This window comes from Salmo salar, chromosome 12, assembly GCF_965601325.2.
Source record: "Salmo salar chromosome 12, fSalSal1, whole genome shotgun sequence".
NCBI classification, from domain to species: domain Eukaryota; kingdom Metazoa; phylum Chordata; class Actinopteri; order Salmoniformes; family Salmonidae; genus Salmo; species Salmo salar.
In genome coordinates this window covers 88,956,928-88,978,513 of record NC_138302.1, presented here as the reverse complement: position 1 = coordinate 88,978,513, position 21,586 = coordinate 88,956,928, and the positions used below count along the sequence as shown (strand labels likewise).

The 21,586-nt window shown below is 45.0% G+C and overlaps 3 protein-coding genes across 9 annotated transcripts; 1 reads left to right on the top strand and 2 right to left on the bottom strand.

Moving 5' to 3' along the window:
• Window positions 1-5,558: 5,558 nt before the first annotated feature.
• tusc4 (Tumor suppressor candidate 4) lies at window positions 5,559-14,576 on the bottom strand. 6 transcript variants are annotated; one of them, XM_045690432.2, is made up of 12 exons: window positions 13,374-13,897; window positions 11,710-11,822; window positions 10,160-10,251; window positions 9,685-9,853; window positions 9,468-9,576; window positions 9,246-9,382; window positions 7,388-7,485; window positions 7,206-7,242; window positions 6,998-7,091; window positions 6,791-6,908; window positions 6,448-6,590; window positions 5,559-6,314 (listed from the first exon to the last, which is right to left on the bottom strand). In XM_045690432.2, the coding sequence occupies exons 2-12, from the start codon at window positions 11,785-11,787 to the stop codon at window positions 6,226-6,228; spliced, it is 1,164 nt and encodes a 387-aa protein (XP_045546388.1). In that variant the 5' UTR covers window positions 11,788-11,822; window positions 13,374-13,897; the 3' UTR covers window positions 5,559-6,225.
• On the top strand, window positions 14,149-20,107 carry hemk1 (HemK methyltransferase family member 1). Of its 2 annotated transcripts, XM_014133704.3 has the most exons (11): window positions 14,149-14,435; window positions 14,598-14,771; window positions 14,898-14,989; window positions 15,131-15,224; window positions 15,549-15,686; window positions 15,794-15,858; window positions 15,970-16,019; window positions 16,141-16,246; window positions 16,342-16,437; window positions 16,842-16,952; window positions 17,068-20,107. In XM_014133704.3, the coding sequence occupies exons 1-11, from the start codon at window positions 14,355-14,357 to the stop codon at window positions 17,132-17,134; spliced, it is 1,074 nt and encodes a 357-aa protein (XP_013989179.1). In that variant the 5' UTR covers window positions 14,149-14,354; the 3' UTR covers window positions 17,135-20,107. The 2 variants fall into 2 exon arrangements, with proteins under 2 accessions (XP_013989179.1, XP_045547822.1); XM_045691866.2 differs by lacking the exon at window positions 14,149-14,435 and having other exon boundaries at window positions 14,644-14,771; window positions 14,882-14,989.
• LOC106565979 (cytokine-inducible SH2-containing protein) lies at window positions 17,709-20,818 on the bottom strand. The gene is made up of 3 exons (XM_014133705.3): window positions 20,193-20,818; window positions 18,824-18,984; window positions 17,709-18,630 (listed from the first exon to the last, which is right to left on the bottom strand). Exons 1-3 carry the CDS (start codon window positions 20,210-20,212, stop codon window positions 18,134-18,136), a joined length of 678 nt encoding a protein of 225 aa, XP_013989180.1. The 5' UTR covers window positions 20,213-20,818; the 3' UTR covers window positions 17,709-18,133.
• Between the last annotated feature and the right edge of the window lie 768 nt (window positions 20,819-21,586).

The window sequence follows — 21,586 nt, the reverse complement described above, 5'->3', positions numbered from 1 at the left end:
GACTTACGTTATTTAAGTAATGTTAAAAAAAAATCTGAACTGTAGATCTCGGCTTGCATTTTGACTCAGAAAGTGATGTTGACTCAAAAAAGGTTGGTGACCACTGATATACGTTAATAATAATGATAATACAAATTATTATAAATACTATTTTTTTTTTTTTTTCTCCAAAATTGCATCCTACCTGAATAGCGAGTTGCACAGTAGCCTGCATTTGGTCGTACCAACTTTCTTCTCATCTTTGTCCACTACAATACTAAAAGTTGTCCATACGGAGGACATTCCTCTGGTAGGCTTTTCATTGTAGACATACTCTCTAACTTTCCTTTAACTTTTGCTCCTCTCTCTCCTCAGCAGCAGATACATGCTGATACTAGATATTAGATACTACTGCACTGTTGGAGCTAGGAACACAAGCATTTTGCAACATCCGCAATAACATCTGCTAAATATGTGTATGTGACCAATAAAATGTGATTTGATGCACATAAGGCAGTGCGCAAGGAGTGAGAGAATGGTGCTGAAGTGTGAAATCGGGATGTATAATATGCAACCGCCCCAGCTACAACTTCACTTAATCGGCTTTTAATTTATTTTATAGGCAAAAGCCGGCTAACGGAAACCCTGGTGTGCGTGTGCATGTTCCTGTGTGTGTGTGTGTGTGTTCCTCACCTGTTCCAATATTAGGTCTTTCTTTGGAGGAGCAGGGTCTGTGACAGTGAGGTGACTGAGGAAGCGCTGGAGCTCCACCAGGTTGGGAAGCTGGTCTATTAACACCTCTGTCAGGAAACCACAGCTACACACAAAATAAGTTTCAGTTTGAGTTAGACTTTTATTGTCTGCATTGTGGTATGTCTGATAGACCACCTATGCTATCCTGCACAGTTCTCAGAGCTCATAATTCTATCCTCACGTATGTTCAGGAAGGAGAGACAATCATAGAAATAATAAGAGAAAACACCAGTCAAAACAGAGCCGGGATACCTCATCTGTTTTCTAATCGGAGGGGAGATTAGAAAAGATTTTGAAGGACAATGATCTGAACAGACATTCTTCCTGAGCTATAGTTTTGACAGTTAGAGTTCAGAGGCCACTCTTGTCAGAAGCGTCAGTACTGGCTGAGGCTACTGTACCTTCAAGCGCTGGTTCTTGTTGAAGTTGTTGAAGTCATATTTCCTTTGGCAGTCTTCTTTCAGCACCAGGTAGAACAGAGCAATCCAGACCTGGCCGTCCAATTTAGCCATCTTCAGACAGAACCTTCTACCATTTTCCATTAATGTACTTTGCTATCTCTCCTGTAGAAGGAGACAAAGGACCACCCCTTCCCCGTGCACGCCCTAGATAGTCGACCGCTAGGGTCAGGCCAAGTAGGGGAGGTCACAGTGCCACTGGTTATGCAGACGTGGGGGGGTCATGAGGAGCGTATCAGCCTGTTCCTCATTGACTCCCCAGCGTTTCCGGTGGTACTGGGAATCCCTGGCTAGCCACGCACAACCCTCAGATTTCGTGGAGACAGAGGGCTCTTACGGGGTGGTCGAGGGAGTGCTCAGGTAGGTGCATAGGAGTTTCCATCGGTGCGACTACGGTGGAGAGTCCAGACCAAGTCTCCACGGTGCACATTCCCTTAGAGTATGCCGATTTGGCTATCGCCTTCAGTAAGACGAAGGCGACTCTATTACCCCCCCATCGACGAGGGGATTGTGCGATAAACCTCCAGGCCGATGCGGTTCTTCCTAGGAGTCACGTGTATCCTCTGTCTCAGGAGGAGACAGTGGCTATGGATACATACGTCACTGAGTCCTTGAGACAGGGATACATTCGGCCCCCGTCTCCTCGAGCTTTTTTTTCGTGAAGAAGAAGGAGGGAGGTCTGCGCCCGTGCATTGACTATAGAGGTCTAAATGCTATCACAGTGGGTTTCAGTTACCCGCTACCTCTCATTGCTACGGCAGTGGAGTCATTTCACGGGGCGCGCTTCTTCACGAAATTAGATCTCAGGAGCGCATATAACCTGGTGCGTATCCGAGATGGAGACGAGTGGAAAACCGCATTTAGTACCACATCGGGCCATTATGAGTACCTCGTCATGCCGTATGGGTTAAAGAACGCTCCCGCTGTCTTCCAATCCTTTGTGGACGAGGTCCTTCGGGACATGCTCGGGCAGGGTGTGGTGGTGTACATCGATGACATCCTGATTTGCTCCACCACACGCGCCGAGCATGTGTCCCTCGTGCGTAAAGTGCTTGGGCGGCTGCTGGAGCATAACCTATACGTCAAGGCTGAGAAATGCGAGTTCTTCAAATGAGCCGTCTCATTTCTAGGATATCGCATTTCCACCTCGGGGGTAGAGGTGGAGTGTGACCGCGTGACGGCTGTGCGTAATTGGCCAACCCCAACCACTGTGAAGGAGGTGCAGCGGTTCTTGGGGTTCGCTAATTATTATCGGAGGTTTATCCGGGGTTTTGGCCAGGTGGCGGCTCCCATTACCTCACTGATGAAGGGGGGCCGGTGCGGCTACGATGGTCAGCAGAGGCGGACAGAGCCTTCCATCGTCTGAAGGTTCTGTTTACCAACGCACCCGTCCTGGCGCATCTGGACCCCTCCTTGCCATTCATAGTGGAGGTGGACGCGTCCGAGGCTGGGGTAGGAGCTGTGCTATCGCAGCGCTCGGGCGTTCCTCCGAAGCTCCGCCCATGTGCCTTCTTTTCTAAGAAGCTGAGCCCGGCGGAGCGCAACTATGATGTGGGGCACCGGGAGCTGTTAGTCGTGGTCAGGGCTTTGACGGTGTGGAGACATTGACTTGAGGGGGCACGTCACCCTTTTCTCATCTGGACCGACCACCGTAACCTGGAGTATATTCGGGCAGCGAAGAGGCTTAATCCCCGTCAGGCAAGGTGGGCCATGTTTTTTACGAGGTTTCACTTTACCCTCTCGTACATTCCAGGTTCCCGGAACCGGAAGGCTGACGCACTGTCGCGTCTCTACGACACCGAGGAGCGGACCATCGATCCTACTCCCATACTCCCCGCCTCTTGTCTGGTGGCACCGGTGGTCTGGGAGGTGGATGCGGACATCGAGCGGGCGGGTCGGTCAGAACCCACTCCTCCTCAATGTCCCGTGGGCCTGAAATACGTTCCGCTTGGTGTTCGCGATCGCCTGATCCGATGGTCCCACACTCTACCCTCCTCGGGTCATCCTGGGGTGGAACGGACAGTGCGGGGCCTGAAGGGAAGGTACTGGTGGCCCACCTTGGCTGAGGATGTTCGGCGTTATGTCTCTTCCTGTTCGGTATGCACTCAGTGCAAGGCTCCTAGGCACCTGCCTCGAGGGAAATTACAGCCCCTCCCCGTTCCACAGCGGCCTTGGTCTCACCTCTCGGTGGATTTCCTCACGGATCTCCCGCCGTCCCAGGGGAATACGGCGATCCTGGTCGTTGTGGACAGGTTCTCTAAGTCCTGCCGTCTGCTCCCTTTGCCCGGTCTTCCTACGGCCCTGCAGACCGCGGAGGCCCTGTTCACCCATGTCTTCCGGCACTATGGGGTGCCCGAGGACATCGTATCTGATCGGGGTCCCCAGTTCACGTCCAGGGTGTGGAGATCGTTTATGGAGAGGCTGGGGGTCTCGGTCAGCTTGACCTCGGGGTTCCACCCCGAGAGTAATGGGCAGGTGGAGCGCATTAACCAGGATGTGGGCAGGTTCCTGCGGTCGTATTGCCGGGACCGGCCAGGGGAGTGGGCGCAGTTCGTGCCATGGGCCGAGATGGCCCAGAACTCTCAGCGCCACTCCTCTACCAACCTATCACCCGTCCAGGTGGTATTGGGGTATCAGCCGGTCCTGGTGCCATGGCAACAGAGCCAGACGGAGGCTCCTGCGGTGGAGGCATGGGTGAAGCTCTCTCAGGAGACCTGGAATGGTGTCCAGGAGTGCCTAAGGAGGGCTGGTGAACGTCACAAGGAGAGCGCTGACCGCCACCGCAGTGACGCCCAAGTGTATAATCCGGGGGACAGAGTCTGGCTCTCGACCCGGAACCTGCCTCTCCGCCTGCCCTGCCGGAAGCTGGGTCCGCGGTTTGTGGGGCCGTTCAAAGTCCTGAGGAGGATAAACGAGGTGTGTTACAGGTTACAACTCCCTTCATATTACCGTATTAACCCCTCGTTTCATGTGTCTCTCCTCAGGCCGGTGGTAGCTGGTCCACTGCAGGACGATGAGGTGCTGGAGGTCCCCTCGCCCCCCCTGGACATCGGGGGTCCCCGGCGTACACAGTCCGAGCCATCCTGGACTCCCGACGTCGGGTCGGGGGCCTGCAGTACCTCGTGGACTGGGAGGGGTACGGTCCGGAGGAGAGGTGCTGGGTTCCGGCGGCGGACATTCTAGATCCACCTATGCTACAAGAATTCCACCGTCGCCGTCCGGATCGGCCGGCGCCTCGCCCTCCGGGCCGTCCCCGAGGCCGGCGTCGGCGCGCGAGGGGAGGGGTACTGTCACAGTATCTAACGAAGGTGGCGCCCCTCCTCGGTCGGGCGGCGCTCAGCGGTCGTCGTCGCTGACCTATTAGCTGCCACCGATCGTTGTTTCTGTGTCTTTTGGTTTTGTCTGTCTATCTCGCACCTGTTTTGTGTTTGTCATTAGTGGGGGGTTATTTAGTGTGTATTTTCAGTTGGGGTTCTCGTGCGGGACTGTTTATTGTCCACTCAGGACAGTTGTGATTGTAAACTGTTATTGTCTATTATATTGCCGGGCTGCGCCCCGTGCGCTTTTTTTTCCAGTGCGCTTATTTTGGGAAGGTGTTTTCCCCTGGCAGACTTCGCCACGCGCCTGGTGCCCTACGGCTATTGCGTGTTACTATTATTATTAAAACATAGTTGCTCCGGCCCTCTGTCTCCTGCTCCTGATTCCACATCTCCACTGGTCCTAGACGGTCGTGACACTGGGAGACAAATTCACCTTTCAGCTGGAAAATAACCTAAAACACAAGGCCAAATATACACTGGAGTTGCTTACCAAGACAACATTGAATGATCCTGAGTGGCTTAGTTACAGTTTTGACTTAAATTATCTTAATCCTATGGCAAGACTTGAAAATGGCTGTCTAGCAATGATCAACAACCAACGTGACAGAGCTTGAAGAATTTTTTTAAGCATGTGCAAATATTCTACAATCCAGGTGTGCAAAGCTCATAGAGACTTACCCAGAAAGACACAGCTGTAATCACTGCCAAAGGTGATTCTAACATGTATTGAGATCAGGGGTGTGAATACTTCTGTAAATGAGAGACTGTATTTCTGCATTTAATTTACAATAAGTTAGCTAACATTTCCAAAAACATGTTTTCACTCACATTATGGGGTTAAGAGCATCATAATGTGAGTGAAAACATGTTTTTGGAAATGTTAGCAAATTTATTGAAAAAAACTGTGTAGATGGGTGAGAAACAAAATCAATTCAATCTATTTTGAATTCAGGCTGTAATACAACATGTGGAATAAGTCAAGGGGTATAAATACTTTCTGAAGGCACTGTAAATGACGTGAGCAAGATAAACACAGTCAGACAATGGGTCATTCAAATCGACAAAGCATCTTTATTATTGTAAGGAGTTGGTATTATCATTTTTCGGTACATTAATAAGCACATTTTACATTTGAGTCATTTAGCAGACGTTCTTATACAGAGCGACTTACAGGAGCAATTACGGTTAAGTGCCTTGCTCAAGGGAACATCAACAGATTTTTAACCTAGTCGGCGCAAGAGTTTGAACTAGCGAATGTTTGCTGAACTGGCACAATGCTCTTAACCGCTAGGCTACCTGCCACATTCCTAATTTTTGTGGTCTTTTTAAATGATTCCATTCATTGTTCTGAATGAAACTATCCCACAATTATTGATTCAAAGTCTGGATGGAAAAACCTGAGAATGATAACAAGTGACATTGGTGACATACTACTAGTATAAAAATTCCTACATGTCTCAGCCTTTGAATGCACAGATAATTTCCAGAACATTTCAGATGAAGTCCACAGACAACAACGATAGAAAAGTCAGTTTAAGGCATCTTTGGCCGAGATTGATCCACATTGTGTCTCCTGGACAGCAGGCAGTTGTGTGGGTCAGATGAGAGACGAGCAGGAGGCCTCTGTTTCAGTACAATCGGACCTCGTGTCTGTCTTTGTTAGAGAGATGGCTTTCTCTATCAAAGTGAGTGTGGTTGCTGATTAAGCCAGGGTATCACTTCCAGCACACAATTATGTTGGGGTCATTCTCCAAGCGCTCGTCCAGCTCTTTGTAGCTCATTCCTGCAAATACAGGGAAAGGCGCTGCCATGAGAGATTAGAGTATAGAACGATTTCTCAAAATACTTATCCAGCCCGCTGTAATTATTAATCTTCCTAAACACATTTGTCATCACTATAAAACCAGCAATGTGTCATCATAAACGTCTTAACCTACCCGTCTTGCAGCAGATTTCGTCGTAACTATGGCAACCAGTGTAAAGGCGTGGTGGGCGGCTCCTCTCGTCTCGTGTCACCTTAACAGGATACTTCTGCAGACGGCGAATGAGAGCCTTCATCAGTCCATACTGGATCAGCCTCCTGTTTGAGCACCACATGATATAAACAACACTATTCTCTACACTTCTCCGCGTAGATGAAGATTAGCTATCTAGCTAAATCTGGTGCAATGGCATGTTGTACATGGTCCCTGACAAATAAACAAATAAATAAATATGGACATTGAGGTCCATGTCAACCACATAAACATCATGAGTCAACATGGATGATTGGTAACTCACCTCTCATCTACCCTCTGCAGCTGCTGTGAGTAGCGGGAGCAAAGGTCGCGAACTGTGGTGCCTGGAGTCAGACCACAGTACAGCTGGAACACATCCCTTAAACAGGCTCTCTTCTGTCCTGAAGCACACAGACAGCAGAACTTATCATACACTGACTGTAACAAATTCTAACTCGTTCTGACTACAACTTTCCAAACTGGCTGTTACCTTTCTTGGTGACATAGTTGAGACACTCCTCCTGAATGGACCTGTCATCTATCAGGCTTTGGACTGTAGGGGTTGTGCAGTACACATTGGAGTACTGGAGAGACACAACATACAGTGTGTAAGCAGGACTGTACACACACACACACACCACATTTCAGATGAAGAAGACATTATGTAAAGACGGTATTGTTACTGAGGGTTTCATTACCTGAAATATTGATACCAAGGTTACAACACCATAATACCTGTAAAAAAGAATGTTATCTTAGAATCTATTCCATGGTTTCATAGGTAAATGTTGCATGTTTCATCATAAAGAATGTTCTCTTTGAATCTATTCCAATGGGTTCATTATCTGTTGCTTCATATTACCAGTTTTACAGCACTCACAGTAAATTCTGTACGGCGATCCGGACTAGATTAAGTTCAACATCCGCTTCTGCAGATATCTTCTGGATATGCCTGAACCCATCAATGTAGGCCAGGATCTACAACAGAATTCAACACATTTCTGACATCATTTTCATCAGCGCTTTAATCTGAGACAGGTGCATGATGACATCGCACAGTACTGGTCCAAAATTTGGACACACCTACTAATTCAAGGGTTTTTCTTTATTTGTACTATTTTCTACATTGTAGAATAATAGTGAAGACATCAAAACTATGAAATAACACATATGGAATCATGTAGTAATAAAAAAAAAGTGTTAAACAAATCTAAATATATTTTACATTTGAGATTCTTGAAAGTAGCCACCCTTTGCCTTGATGACAGCTTTGCACACTCTTGGCATTCTCTCAACCAGCTTCATGAGGTAGTCACCTGGATTGCATTTCAATTAACAGGTGTGCCTTGTTAAAAGTTAATTTGTGGAATTTCCTTCCTTTTAATGCATTTGAGCCAATCAGTTGTGTTGTGACAAGGTAGGGGTGGTATACAGATAAAAGGGGTCCATATTATGGCAAGAACAGCTTACATAAGCAAAGAGATACGACAGTCCATCATTACTTTAAGACATGAATGTCAGTCAAGTTTCTTTAAGTGCAGTCCCAAAAACCATCAAGCTCTAGGATGAAACTGGCTCTCATGAGGACCGCCACAGGAAAGGAAGACCCAGAGTTACCTCTGATGCAGAGGATAAGTTCATTAGAGTTTACTGCACCTCAGATTGCAGCCCAAATAAATGCTTCAAAGAGTTTAAGTAACAGACACATCTCAACATCAACTGTTCAGAGGAGACTGTGTGAATCAGGCCTTCATGGTCAAATTGCTGCAAAGAAACCACTACTAAAGGACACCAATAAGAAGAAGTGACTTGCTTGGGCCAAGAAACACAAGCAATGGACATTAGACCGGTGGAAATCTGTCCGTTGGTCTGAGTCCAAATTTGAGATTTTTGGTTCCAACCTCTGTGTCTTTGTGAGACGCAGAGTAGGTAAATGGAGGATCTCAGCATGTGTGGTTCCCACCGTGAAGCATGGAGGAGGTGTGATGGTGCTTTGCTGGTGACACTGTTGGTGATTTATTTAGAATTCAAGGCACACTTAACCAGCATGGCTACCACAGCATTCTGTAGCGATACACCATCCCATCTGGTTTGCACTTAGTGGGACTATCATTTGTTTTTCAACAGGACAATGACCAAACACATCTCCGGGCTGCGTAAGAGCTATTTGACCAAGAAGGAGAGTGATGGAGTGCTGCATCAGATGACCTGGCCTCCACAATCACCCATCCTCAACCCAACTGAGATGGTTTGGGATGAGTTGGACCGCAGAGTGAAGGAAAAGCAGCCAACAAGTGCTCAGCATATGTGAGAACTCCTTCAAGACTGTTGGAAAAGCATTCCAGATGAAGCTGGTTGAGAGAATGCAAAGAGTGTGCAAAGCTGTCATCAAGGCAAAGGGTGGCTACTTTGAATAATCTCAAATATAAAATCTATTTGGATTTGTTTAACACTTTTTTGGTTACTACATGATTCCATATGTGTTATTTCCTAGTGTTGATGTCTTCACTATTATTCTACAATGTAGAAAATAGTACAAATTAAGAACAACCCTTGAATGAGTAGATGTGTCCAAACTTTTGACTGGTACTGTATAGACAAATCATTGTTTCTCTGAAACCCTTGATGGGATGTCAGCCACACTGTAGCCACACTGCTTGTCAGCCACACTGCTTCCGATATGGATGAGGCGTGGGTCTATCTGTGTGAGCCACTGTCGGTGTGGCGGAAAGACCTACCTGTTGAGTGGTGAGATCCCACTGGGATTTGATGAAGTGGTCTTTGCACTGAGTGAAGACAGGCACGTCATACTCCTGCACGATCAGAGGGTCCCTGCGCTGCTCAATCAACTTCAGGTTGATTGTATTGGACTCATCTAAATAAGAGGGAGGGAACGAATGGTGTGTGAGAGAAAGAGAAAAGACTGTCTGACACATTGCTGAGTACAAATGCACACATACCGATGGGTAAGGTACAGGCTCCGGTAGCATTTAGCTCCTCTAACAACGTGGACATAATAGGTAGCAGTTTCTGTTTGCTCTCCTCGTTCGATATGAACCCACTCTCCAGCTGCAAAATAAAGAGAAATATTAACACTATGACCTGTATATCCCATAAGACATTCAGATCTTGTGATGTTTTCAAAAAGAGCACCAGCCTCTAGGGAGATCCTTTTACCTCCAGCGTTGTGAGGTACCCTGACAGCTTCTTGACAATCGGCTCAAGGGCACAGGTCTTAGTCCTTGCATCGCATACAAGGCCCAGGTTAAAGAGCAGAGCATTACGGCTGTACTTCTTGTGCTCGATGCACACCGGACAACCAATTAACTTCTTCCCCATGGCCGTTCTACATCAATCAAAGACAAGTCCATATTATGGCAAGAACCACTCAAATAAGCGAAGAGAAATGACAGTCCATCAGTACTTTAAGACATGAAGGTCAGTCAATTCGGAAAATGTGCAGTTGCAAAAACCATCAAGCACTATGATGAAACTGGCTCTTATGAGGGCCGCCACAGGAAAGGAAGAAATTGCAGCCCAAATAAATTCTTTACATAGTTCAAGTAACAGACACAAGAGAGAAAAATAAGACCTGTTGTTAAATTGGACCATGAATAAAAATATCCTAATGTAAATTCCCAAGTGTACGTACACAGTTATGAGTTTGTTCTGCAGTTCTGGTTTGGTAATGATGTACACCTGTACTGTGTCAAAGAGCTCCCGGGATATGTACTCCTCTGGAACCTGGAGGATAGAACACAATACAAAGATGGGAAAAGATAGAACACAGCCCCAAAAGATCCACAGATGACACAGTCTTTATTGCCCTCTCCCACCTGGACAAAAGGAACACCTACAGTATGTGAGAATGCTGTTCATTGACTACAGCTCAGCATTCAACACCACTGTGCCCTCGAAGCTCATCACTAAGCTAAGGACTCTGGGACTGAACACCTCCCTCTGAAACTGCATCCTGGACTTCCTGACAGCCCGCCCGCAGGTGGTGAGGATAGGCAATAACACAGCCATGCTGACCCTCAACACGGGGGCCCCTCAGAGGTGCATGCTTAGCCCCTTCCTGTATTCCGTTCACCCACAACTGCGTGGCCACGCACAACTCCAACATCATCACTAAGTTTGCCGACAACATCACTAAGTTTGCCGACAACATCACTAAGTTTGCCGACAACACGACGGTGGTAGTCCTGATTACCGACAACAATGAGACAGGTTATAGGGAGGAGGTCAGTGACCTGGCAGTGTGGTTCCAGGACAACAACCTCTACCTCAACGTCAGTAAGACAAAGGAGCTGATCGTGGACTACAGGAAACGGACGGGACTCTCCCATCCACATCGACAGGGCTGTAGTGGAGCGGGAGGAGAGCTTCAAGTTCCTCGGTGTCCACATCACTAAGGGTCTATCATGGTCCAGACACACCAACACAGTTGTGAAGAGGGAACAATGCCACTTCCCGCTCAGGAGACTGAAATTATTTGGCATGGGCCCTCAGATCCTCAAAAAGTTCTACAGCTGCACCATCAAGAGCATCTTGACTGACTGCATCACCAGTATGGCAACTGCTTGGCATCCGACCGCAAGGCACTACAGAGTAGTGCGTACGGCCCAGTACATTACTGGGGCTGAGATTCGTGCCATCCAGGACCTCTATACCAGGCGATGTCAGAGGAAGGCCCAAAAAAGTGTCAAAGACTCCATCCTCCCAAGCCACAGGCTGTTCTCTCTGCTACCACACAGCAAGCAGTACCAATCCACCAAGTGTGGAACCAACAGGACCCTGAACAGCTTTTACCCCCAACCAATAAGACTGTTAAACAGCTAATCAAAGGGCTACCCGGACTACTTGCATTTACCTTTTTTGGCACTAACTCTTTAGCAGTGACCACACACACTTACTGACACCCCCGACACACACACGTAAACTGATGCAACGCACACACTCACACTTTCATACTCACCACATAAGCTGCTGATAGTCACTTAACCTCTACCTATACAGTGCATTCGGAAAGTATTCAGACCCCTTAACTTTTTCCACATTTGTTACGTTAAAGCCTTATTCTAAAATGGATTCAATAAATAAATGTACTCATCAATCTACACACAATACCCCATAACGACAAAGCGAAAACAGGTTTTTCGAAACGTTTTCAAATGTATTAAAAATAAAAAACAGAAATACCTTATTTACATAAGTACTGAGACCCTTTGGTATGAGACTCGAAATTGAGCTCAGGTGCATCCTGTTTCCATTGATCATCCTTGAGACGATTATACAACGTGACTGGAATCCACCTGTGGTAAATATCGGAGTAAAACCCAAGCCATGAGGTCGAAGGCATTGTACATAGCGCTACGACCATGAGGTCGAAGGAATTGTACATAGCGCCACGACCATGAGGTCGAAGGAATTGTACATAGCGCTACGACCATGAGGTCGAAGGAATTGTACATAGCGCTACGACCATGAGGTCGAAGGAATTGTACATAGCGCTACGAGACAGGGTCATGTTGAGGCACAGATCTGGGGAAGGGTACCAAAACATTTCTGCAGCATTGAAGGTTCCCAAGAACACACTGGCCTCCTTCATTCTTAAATGGAAGAAGTTTGGAACCACCAAGACTCTCCCTAGAGCTGGCCGCCCAGCCAAACTGAGAAATCGGTGGAGAATATATATATATATATTTTAATCCCAGCCCCTGTCCCTGCAGGAGGCCTTTTGCTTTTGGTAGGCCGTCATTGTAAATAAGAATTTGTTCTTAACTGACTTGCTTCGTTAGATTAGAGCAGTAAAAATAAATGTTGCGTCACACCCGTGGTATACGGTCTGATATACCACAGCTGTCAGCCAATCAGCATTCAGGGCTGGAACCACCCAGTTAATAATCCATTTTAGAATAAGGCTGTAACATAACAAAATGTGTTAAAAGTCAAGTGTTCTGAATACTTTACGAATGCATTGCATGTACAGTACAGTACATAGGTACCTCAATTACTTTGTGCCTCTGCACATTGATTTAGTACTGGTACTCCCTGAAAAGCCATGTTATTTTCTAAACCCTATATATAGCCAGTTGTGGAAAAAGTATCCAATTGTCATACTTGAGTAAAACTAAATATACCTTAATAGAAAATTACTCAAGTAAAAGTGAGTTACCCGGTAAAATACTACTTGAGTAAAAGTCTAAAAGAATTTGGTTTTAAATATACTTAAGTATTAAAAGTACAAGCATAAATAATGACTAATTCCTTATATTAAGCAAACCAGAGGGCACCGTTTTAGTTTTTTACTTATTTATCGATAGCCAGGGGACCCTCCAGGACTCAGACATCATTTACAAACCAAGCATTGTTTTGTGAGTCTGCCAGATCAGGGGCAGTAGGGATGACCAGGGTTGTTCTCTTGATAAGTGTGTGAATTTGACCATTTTCCTGTCCTGCTAAGCATTCAAAATGTAACGAGTACTTTTGGGTGTCAGGGAAAATGTATGGAGTAAAAAGAACACTATTTTGTCAAGGAATGTAGCAAAGTAAAAGTTGTCAAAAATATAAATAGTAAAGTACAGATACCACAAAAAAAAAACTACTTAAGTAGTACATTAATGTATTTTTACACCACTGTATATAGCCATGTTATATTTACTCGTTATTCACTAGGTCACTATTTCTATTTTTGATCTCATCTTTAACTGTTGGAAAAGGACCCGTAAGGTAGGCAGTTCACTGTTAGTCTACCCGCCAGGTTGTCTACGAAGCATGTGACAAATAAAATGCGATTTGATTAGAAAGTTAGCTTGACACTCGTTGCAAAAACTGTCAAAACATATACTGTACTGTACACCTACCTGATAAGTAATCTTTGGTCCCAGTGTGGGGTGAAACTCACTAAAAAATATACACTCTATTCGACTCATCCCCATGAAGACGTTGTAAAAAGGACTTTAAACTTCAGGTAGTATAATAAAGAAAGAAAGCAACTCCAACTGCGTCAATCTCTTACTCAGTTCTCAGACAATGTGAATGCTCAATTGAAGATAAATATTTTTGAAGAAGACCTACAGTAGCTGTGTATCTAGTGGTTGTAAGTCACTCTTGTTACTGTAGCTAGGTAGTAGCTATGACTCCTAATTCCTAACAGAGCAGGGAAGGGTTGTTGTTGACAGTCTACCCTAGCTAGCTAGTCCAGCTAATTTAGCTCTCTGGCTAATGTGGAAACATACAACTGGATCCTCTTGTATTTCCTTGCAATTGACGACCAATCTGTGTAAATGTCATGCAAAAAATATACCACAGCGTAAATACAATCGAACAAGTGGTATGCTAGCTAGCTATATGGCTAACAACAACCTTGCGCTATCGATGAAACATGGTGGAGTTCCCGAACATAATTTACCCGTACTGCGCTTTACGGATGGGTACGTTCCAGGACACGCCAAACAAGTTGATGGATGTCAGATTTGGGAAATTAAATCTTTATAGTAAATGTTAAATATATGTAGATCCAGTATGAATTAATTTGAAGCATGTACTGCAATTTGCTTCTTAAAAATGTGGAAGATTTATATATTAATCTGATGCACTTTTATTCTGAAAAAAGGAATGATGCCCGGAAGTGAATACCCCTAATGAATGATTTAAATTGTTGGTTCTTTTGTATTTAATAGTTAGTACAGTCAACTTACTTAGACCACATTCAGCTGGTTTTACACAATATTCATTAATATAGTCAAACGCTTATATTGGAATTTCACATTAGCTACATTTTTTACCTTCTTTATGTCAACTGCTTCACGTGTTGGTCTTGTGTCAAGAGAAAGTGGAATACCATGTGGATACGATTACGAAGACGATTGAACGAGGTTTATAACTGCTTTAAACCACTTAAAGACGGATTTATTGGACACAAGGTAAATTAAGATGACCTTTCCTATAAAGTGTTGCACGTGGATTGCAAGCAACGTGCGTTGTTTACAGTATAACCATAGCTGGAATTAATTATTGAATGAAGCCTCGTAATATATCCTCATAATATTCTCTCTATCGCCGTCTCGCTCTCTCCCTTCCTCCAGTGGCTGTGCACGTCTCCGTGTGTGGCTGAATGCGTCCCAGCCTTACCTACAGCTAGCAGGCTCACGGTGGAGCAAGCTGTCAGGTTATGGACAGGCCATTTCCAGCAAAGAGGTGTCTCAGAGCCACATCTCTCCAGCCAGTACATCATTGCACATTTGCTTGGTGCTAAAACAGTGAGTTTCTGAACCCAAAATATGATCCTTGCAAATCGTTTGTTCACCTTTCCAGCTTGTATCCTTGTCAGTCTATCGGTCTCCCACTGAAGGAATCATCTAACCCTCAGGCTCTTCCCCTCACAGTTAGAGGGCATTGGACAGGACAGGCTGGCTGAATTCCTGACACAAGAACAGACAGAGCAGACATGGGAGCTCTGTACCAGACGTCTCACCAGGTACATACAAGCTTAGTCTAAACGTGCTACAGTCAGTGACAGTGCACTTGACCTATTCTTCTGTCTCTGTGAAAGGCTAAGAATTTCATTGGAAAGTGTAGCCTACATTGCGTGAACATGTGAAATGTGCTGTGTGTTCAGAATGCCAGTGCAGTATGTGATTGAAGAGTGGGACTTCAGAGATCTGACACTGAAGATGAGACCTCCCGTGTTTATCCCCCGACCTGAAACTGAGGTACACTTTTTTTATTTAACCTTTATTTAACTAGGCAAGTCACTTACACACATACTATAAAACAAGTTGTTTGAAATACAAGGGACCATAGTCTCTTGTGATAAGAGTGCATTTACATATTTCATTCTGTGACTGTCGTCAGAATTTCCATTGCAGAGACATGACCTTCTGTCAAGCTGTGTGTGTGTGTGTGTGTGTGTGTGTGTGTGTGTGTGTGTGTGTGTGTGTGTGTGTGTGTGTGTGTGTGTGTGTGTGTGTGTGTGTGTGTGTGTGTGTGTGTGTGTGTGTGTGTGTGTGTGTGTGTGTGTGTGTGTGTGTGTGTAGGAGCTGGTTGGCCTAGTGCTTACAGATCTCCAGATGAAGCAGGGGACTGGATTAAGTGAGGAGACCAGTTTCAGGTGCCTGGAAGTGGGTTGTGGCTCTGGTGCCATCTCCCTCAGTCTACTTAAGAGCCTCCCACAGGTGTGCTCTCCCGCTCTTTTACTTTCTCCCTTTCTTTCAAATCATGTTCCTTGATCTCTGAGCCCCTTCACTCGAACAACACTGATATTTTAGTTTCTCTCTCCCAGCTCAGAGCTATTGCTTTAGATAAAAACAAGGATGCTGTGGATCTGACGAGAGAGAACTCACACAGGTAATCATGAAAACACAAGATATCAATTTTACTTTGATTAGCTGATTTTGATTAGCGACATTAATTAATGTTTTGTGAATATGTGCAAACCTGATTGGCTGTATGTTACAGTTTGGGGTTCCAAGACCGACTTGAGGTTCACCATATGGATGTGATGAGAGGTAAGGTCAATAGGAATGATGGGGGGAGGGATATTATAAAATCGGTAAAGGAAGATAAACCATACAGATGTTACATTCATATTTGCCAATTTCAAGGGTGTGATTTTATGTTATGTTCTAGATGCAAACATAATTGTGAGCATGTGCAGTCCAGTCTCCGCTTTGGTCAGCAACCCTCCGTACCTGTTCTCAGAGGATATGACATCACTTGAACCTGAAATCCTCAGGTGAGATGAGCAGTCGCACGCACACACAAACGCACGCACACTTAGAGTTCAAATGGAGGTATATGAACTCCAGTGTTCTGTGCTGACATCCTCAGGTTTGAGGACCATGCTGCTCTGGATGGGGGGAAAGATGGCATGCAGGTGATAAGACACATTCTGACTCTGGCTCCAAAGCTCTTATCAAACGATGGGTAAGGCACTGGGTGTATTTTCTGCATCTAGAACATAACATAAAATCACACCCTTGAAATTGGTCAATATGAATGTATCATTGCTATCTGTATAATATCCCTCCCCCCATTGTTCCTAGTGACCTTACCTCTCATCTTATCCTTATGGTGAAACTCAAGTCAGTTCTGGAGCCCCAAATTGTATTGGAAGTGTTTATGCAGGCCACAGTGTTTGTTTTTAAGGGAATAGTCACAGTAGGCCAATATTATTTTAGGTGTACCGTTTTGTGGCGCACACGAAGAAGCTTTCTGTCTAGTCACTCTGTTGGATCTATTGTAAAGCAGATCTCACCACTTTGATCTCTGTTTTTCAATGGTTTGAGAAGTTTCACTTCACTGTGTTTTCATTTCTTCCTGTCTTGCAGTCGTGTATACTTGGAAGTAGACCCACGTCATCCACATCTCATCCAGCAGTGGGTAGAGGAAAGTGTTGAAGGGTTACACTACTTGCACACGCATCGTGACATCACTGACAGGTCAGGAGTAAATCAGATTGCTATATCTTTGTTAAATAACTCCATTTACAAAATCTTCGATCAAGAAATGTATTAATATTGAACGCCCGATTCATATTCTCTCTGTCCCTTATAGGCCTCGTTTCTGCATCCTTCAAAAAAAGAAGTGCAACACAGATAGGACCAGCATTGAGAATGTGTGAGATATGGATCCTGTTTCACTGGCTTCAGACCAGCCTGCTACAGCCTCAACACCCACCATCTATCTGCCACGTACAGTACACACTACTGATCTCAAATAGTGTAGAAATTCACAAACACGCATAAATGGGCTACATTTATACCTGAGGACATTGTAGGTGCTAATGTGTGTTTGTGTGGCAATAAAGGAGGGTGACAGAGCGAGGAGTAGGCTGAAGGTAATTACTGAGAGGCTTTTCTTAGAACCCTCCCTCTCAGAATTTCACCCTCCCAGAAGGCATTCAGTAGTTCTACGAATCAAGGGATTCGCCCTCCCCGCTGACTTGGCTGCTGACTCAGATTCACTCTTACACAAAAGCACATTGAATCCAGCCTATACTGCCTCGTCGATTCTGCTGTGTACACACTTACCCGAGGGGGGTTTAATCTCTGTTATAAAGATAGCTTCAGATAACTGAGATTGGGCACACTGCCCATGCAACCCATTTTTTTTCTTCTGTGGATGTAGGCTATAAAGCTCTGTGGCATTTGACCCACCAAAAGACAACTGGACATTGAAGACAGGAGCAGTATAACTCATGTTGAATATTGTTTTAATAAAAAAAGGGATATGTACAGTGTTGGGGGTAAAAAAATGACAATGTTGACTAAACAAAAAATTCAACAATTTACATCTGACTGAAAAACAATTCACTGCTCAGAAACAGAAAGAAAACCTCTATCCCTCATAGCACGAGGATGCACCATGTGTTTTCCAGTGAATCACCTCTGTGAATTGGGGTGGTACACAGAACCCCACTTCCCTCTGACAAATCCAAAACCAGGCACCATTTTCTAGAAGGTTCTTTCCCAAACATGGTCTCATGACCAACCTTATGTCTGACGTGGCTCCATTAGTTGCCAGTGCAGTGATGTTGTTTCCAGCTGCCAGGGACCTCTTACTGACAGCGCTCCTCAAGGTTTAGTTGAACTGTTTCATTTAATTCAGCACCAGAGGACCCTCATACATGGAAGGGGTAGTCCTGCAGGTAGCGCACCAGTGGGCGTGGCAGTGGCAGCTGGTCCGGACAGCCTGTGCTGCGGTTGATGGTGAGGCGTGTGAGGTGCTGGAGGGAGGGGAAGGCCTGGGGCTTGTGCAGGGCCCGCTTGAGCTTCAGCACTACTGTGCTCTCCTGAACTGTCCTCTGGGCGGGCTGGGCGCCATGAGTCTCCTCCACCTTGCCCTTCTGCACCTTCCTCGTTGGTCCTACGTAGTACTGCACCATGCTAGGCACGTCAGGAAAGGACAAAAGGCTGGGTCGGGCTGGCGAGCTGGAGTCTAGCAGAAACCGGGCTCCACTGTACTGGATGCGTATGCTGGTGGGGCCACGGGCAGTCCTAACAGACAGGGTCAGCATGTACAGGGGATGGCTGCTGTCTCGAATCAGAAAGGCCCCCTCTGACGCTGCCTGGAGAGCTGCATGGGCCTGACCTGCTGTGATGGCTCCCCAGTACCAGCCTGCAGAGAGAGAGAGGTCAAAGTTTATTCACTTATTCAATGGTTTAGATTTTAGTAATAATCCTGGAGTAAGCAGTCGGCTGGATGAATTGAAACGCAAGTAGCTCTTGTTACCAAAAACATTAAATCCATAACAGGGGTTTAGGGAGCCTGTTGGATGGAGTTTACAGTTTGAATATTCAATTTGCATTACCTGAGGTATCAAGGTAGAAGAAGTTTTTGGCGATGGTGCGCAGGTCATTCGTGGGGTCCCACTGTGGAGGGGTGCTGTGAAGGCAGTGAGGTGAGGAGATGCTCCCTGTCCGCATGCCCACGGGGCCCTCTGTGGGGCTGCCAGACAGCAGTGGTCTGGGGCTGTAAACAAGAGACTACAACAATGAGCACAGGACAAGTGTAGGAGACAGTAGGGAACAACCAGGTGAATCTTTCATTACATTACCCACTATCCTGTTAAAGGATAAGTCCTAATATTGTCATAGGCTAATTAATCAAGGGGCGGACTGAAACCAGAAATCTGCCCTGGCATTGCTAACACACCGGGCAATTTTTTCCCTCGAGGCCCCCTCACTGCACCATTTTTCCCCCCTCCAGGACCCCTCACCGGACCATTTTTTTCCCCCTCCAGGACCCCTCACTGGACCATTTTTTTCCCCTGAGGCCCCCATTATTAGTCAAGTAATTGTCATTTTGCACACAAAAAAAACCAAGTTAGACAGGCCCAATGGGCTGAAAATGGACCAGCCCATCTGGCATTTGTCTGAAATGTAAGATGGCCAGTCCACCCTTGGCCTTAATGTTTTTTGGGGGGGTAAAATGTTTTGCTAGAACAAAGCTCATCATTTGGGAGTGGTGGCTTTACAAGACCTCAAATCTCAACATTAAATCTCAGATGGCTCCCTTCCTTGTAACATTGGCCAGACAAAGACCCCTGACATCAAGCAGTGTCACTGACTGAGTGTGAACTGATTCAGATGCTCAGAAACGGGTTAGACTTGTCACAATTGGAAGTATTATAATATATGAATTCACAACAGGGTTGGGGTCGATTCCAGTTTAATTCGAAATTCCAATAAAATTCTTGAAATCACGCATGAAGAGGAGAATCTGTTCAATTCAATTCGAATTTAAACAATCTTCAAGTTATGGATTTTGAATTGGATTAGAATTTAAACTGTTTGGACTGTTTGAATTGGAATTGTAAAAACATTTCATTTTTGGAATGTAATATTATAATTAATGAACCTAGTATCAAATGTATTGCAGGATTTGTTTTAAATTTCAACTTGTATATTTATATTTACAGTATAGCTAGGCTATCTGCACAACAGAATTTGTGCAATTGTTAGTGATAATATTTAATTGGGAATTGAGTTCTTGGAATTTAAATATTGGAATTGACAGTAATTGAATTATTTCAGAATTCTAAGAATGACCTGGAATTGTTATTGAATTAAATGGAATTTATAGAGAAACACTACTTTTGTCTTTGCCATTTGATTTTGAATATCAACATCAAAGCATGAAATGTTACATCAAACAGGGACATACAAATGTGAACTTACCCTTGAACACAAAGAATCATGATGGTGAGTCTTCAATATTCCACAATAGTTTAATTCCACAGCGGTTTTTACGAAAATATATAGCTGGTCGATACAAAGGAATGTTCTTATTTTATTCTAATTAATGTCTCACGCAAATGTTCAGTGAATAGAGACGCACCCGAAAATGAATAAACTAATAATCTAATTCAAAAGCACTAAAATAAATGTGAAATGTAGCAGATGAGTGTTGTCTCTAAAATGGGTTCTTAGCATGTGAGGGAGGGTGTGTGGGTTCGGCTTTTAAAATGAACCAATTCCAAGAATTCTACTCTGTGATTCTATTCTGAGAAGTGTTCAGTACACCGGAGCTTCTGACGTCATGCGCACCGCCACCGAGCGTGTCCACATTTTATTATTTGAAATCTGTTACTGTGAATGCCAGTGTAAAAAATAATAATAATTGCTCGTTCCTGGTGAGTCTAAATTCATCATAGTAATTCAGTCTTTCGGTCTTGCTGCGCTCGCTGCCAGGAATCGGACTTTACCGCTACCTTCCCCCTAGTCACTTTCCAAGAATCGGTGCGATTATCTCCGCCCACGAGACCTGCAGCCAGCCCTCTACACATTCGGGGAATTGAGTCACTAGAATAATGGGTATCCGAAACGAATAGGGTTTTCCCAAATAATATAGACATTCGTCAGATGAAAATACGTATAAACAGAGGGTGAACGTAGATTTAATTTCTTACGGGTACGGGATATCCAAGTGCGTGCACTCTTTTTTTTTTATATTATAAAAAAATACATGGGAGCCTACTCTGCTGACTGACAAACAGATCAATAAAAACGATGTCTGATCCATATATAATTGGCCTACGAAAAGTGGAGACAGAAATACAATATGACCTCCATCTAACCTGGAGGAGGAAATTATTGTAAAAAAAACTAAAGCGACACTGACCCATTGCACGGATGTCCACGCGCCACGGTCTCGGTCACTCATCTCCGCCGTGACAACATGTAAGTGTTCACCTCAACACTAGCGGTTCTGACAACAATTTTGGACCCCCTTGTGGCCCCCTTAAATGTGGAGTATGAAGTAATTATTAGACAGTGGCAACGCGGAGCATGGTCTTTTGCCTGCTAATGCAGTGAAGAGAACGATATGACAACAATAACGTCTAATGTAACTGGCCCCTCTAACAGTACAACTGGCCCCAGCTTGGCCCCCCCAGTTGAAATGGTCTAGAACCGCCACTGCTCGTCAAACCACAACTCAATTTGGAGCTTATACCAACCGATTTCCAGTCAATTCGCTAATTATTCATGCGGCTTATATGCAGTAATGTCAAATAATGGTATAATAGCCTATAGTTTTTTGGGCTTGTTTTAATTGTGATTGACTTCCTTTT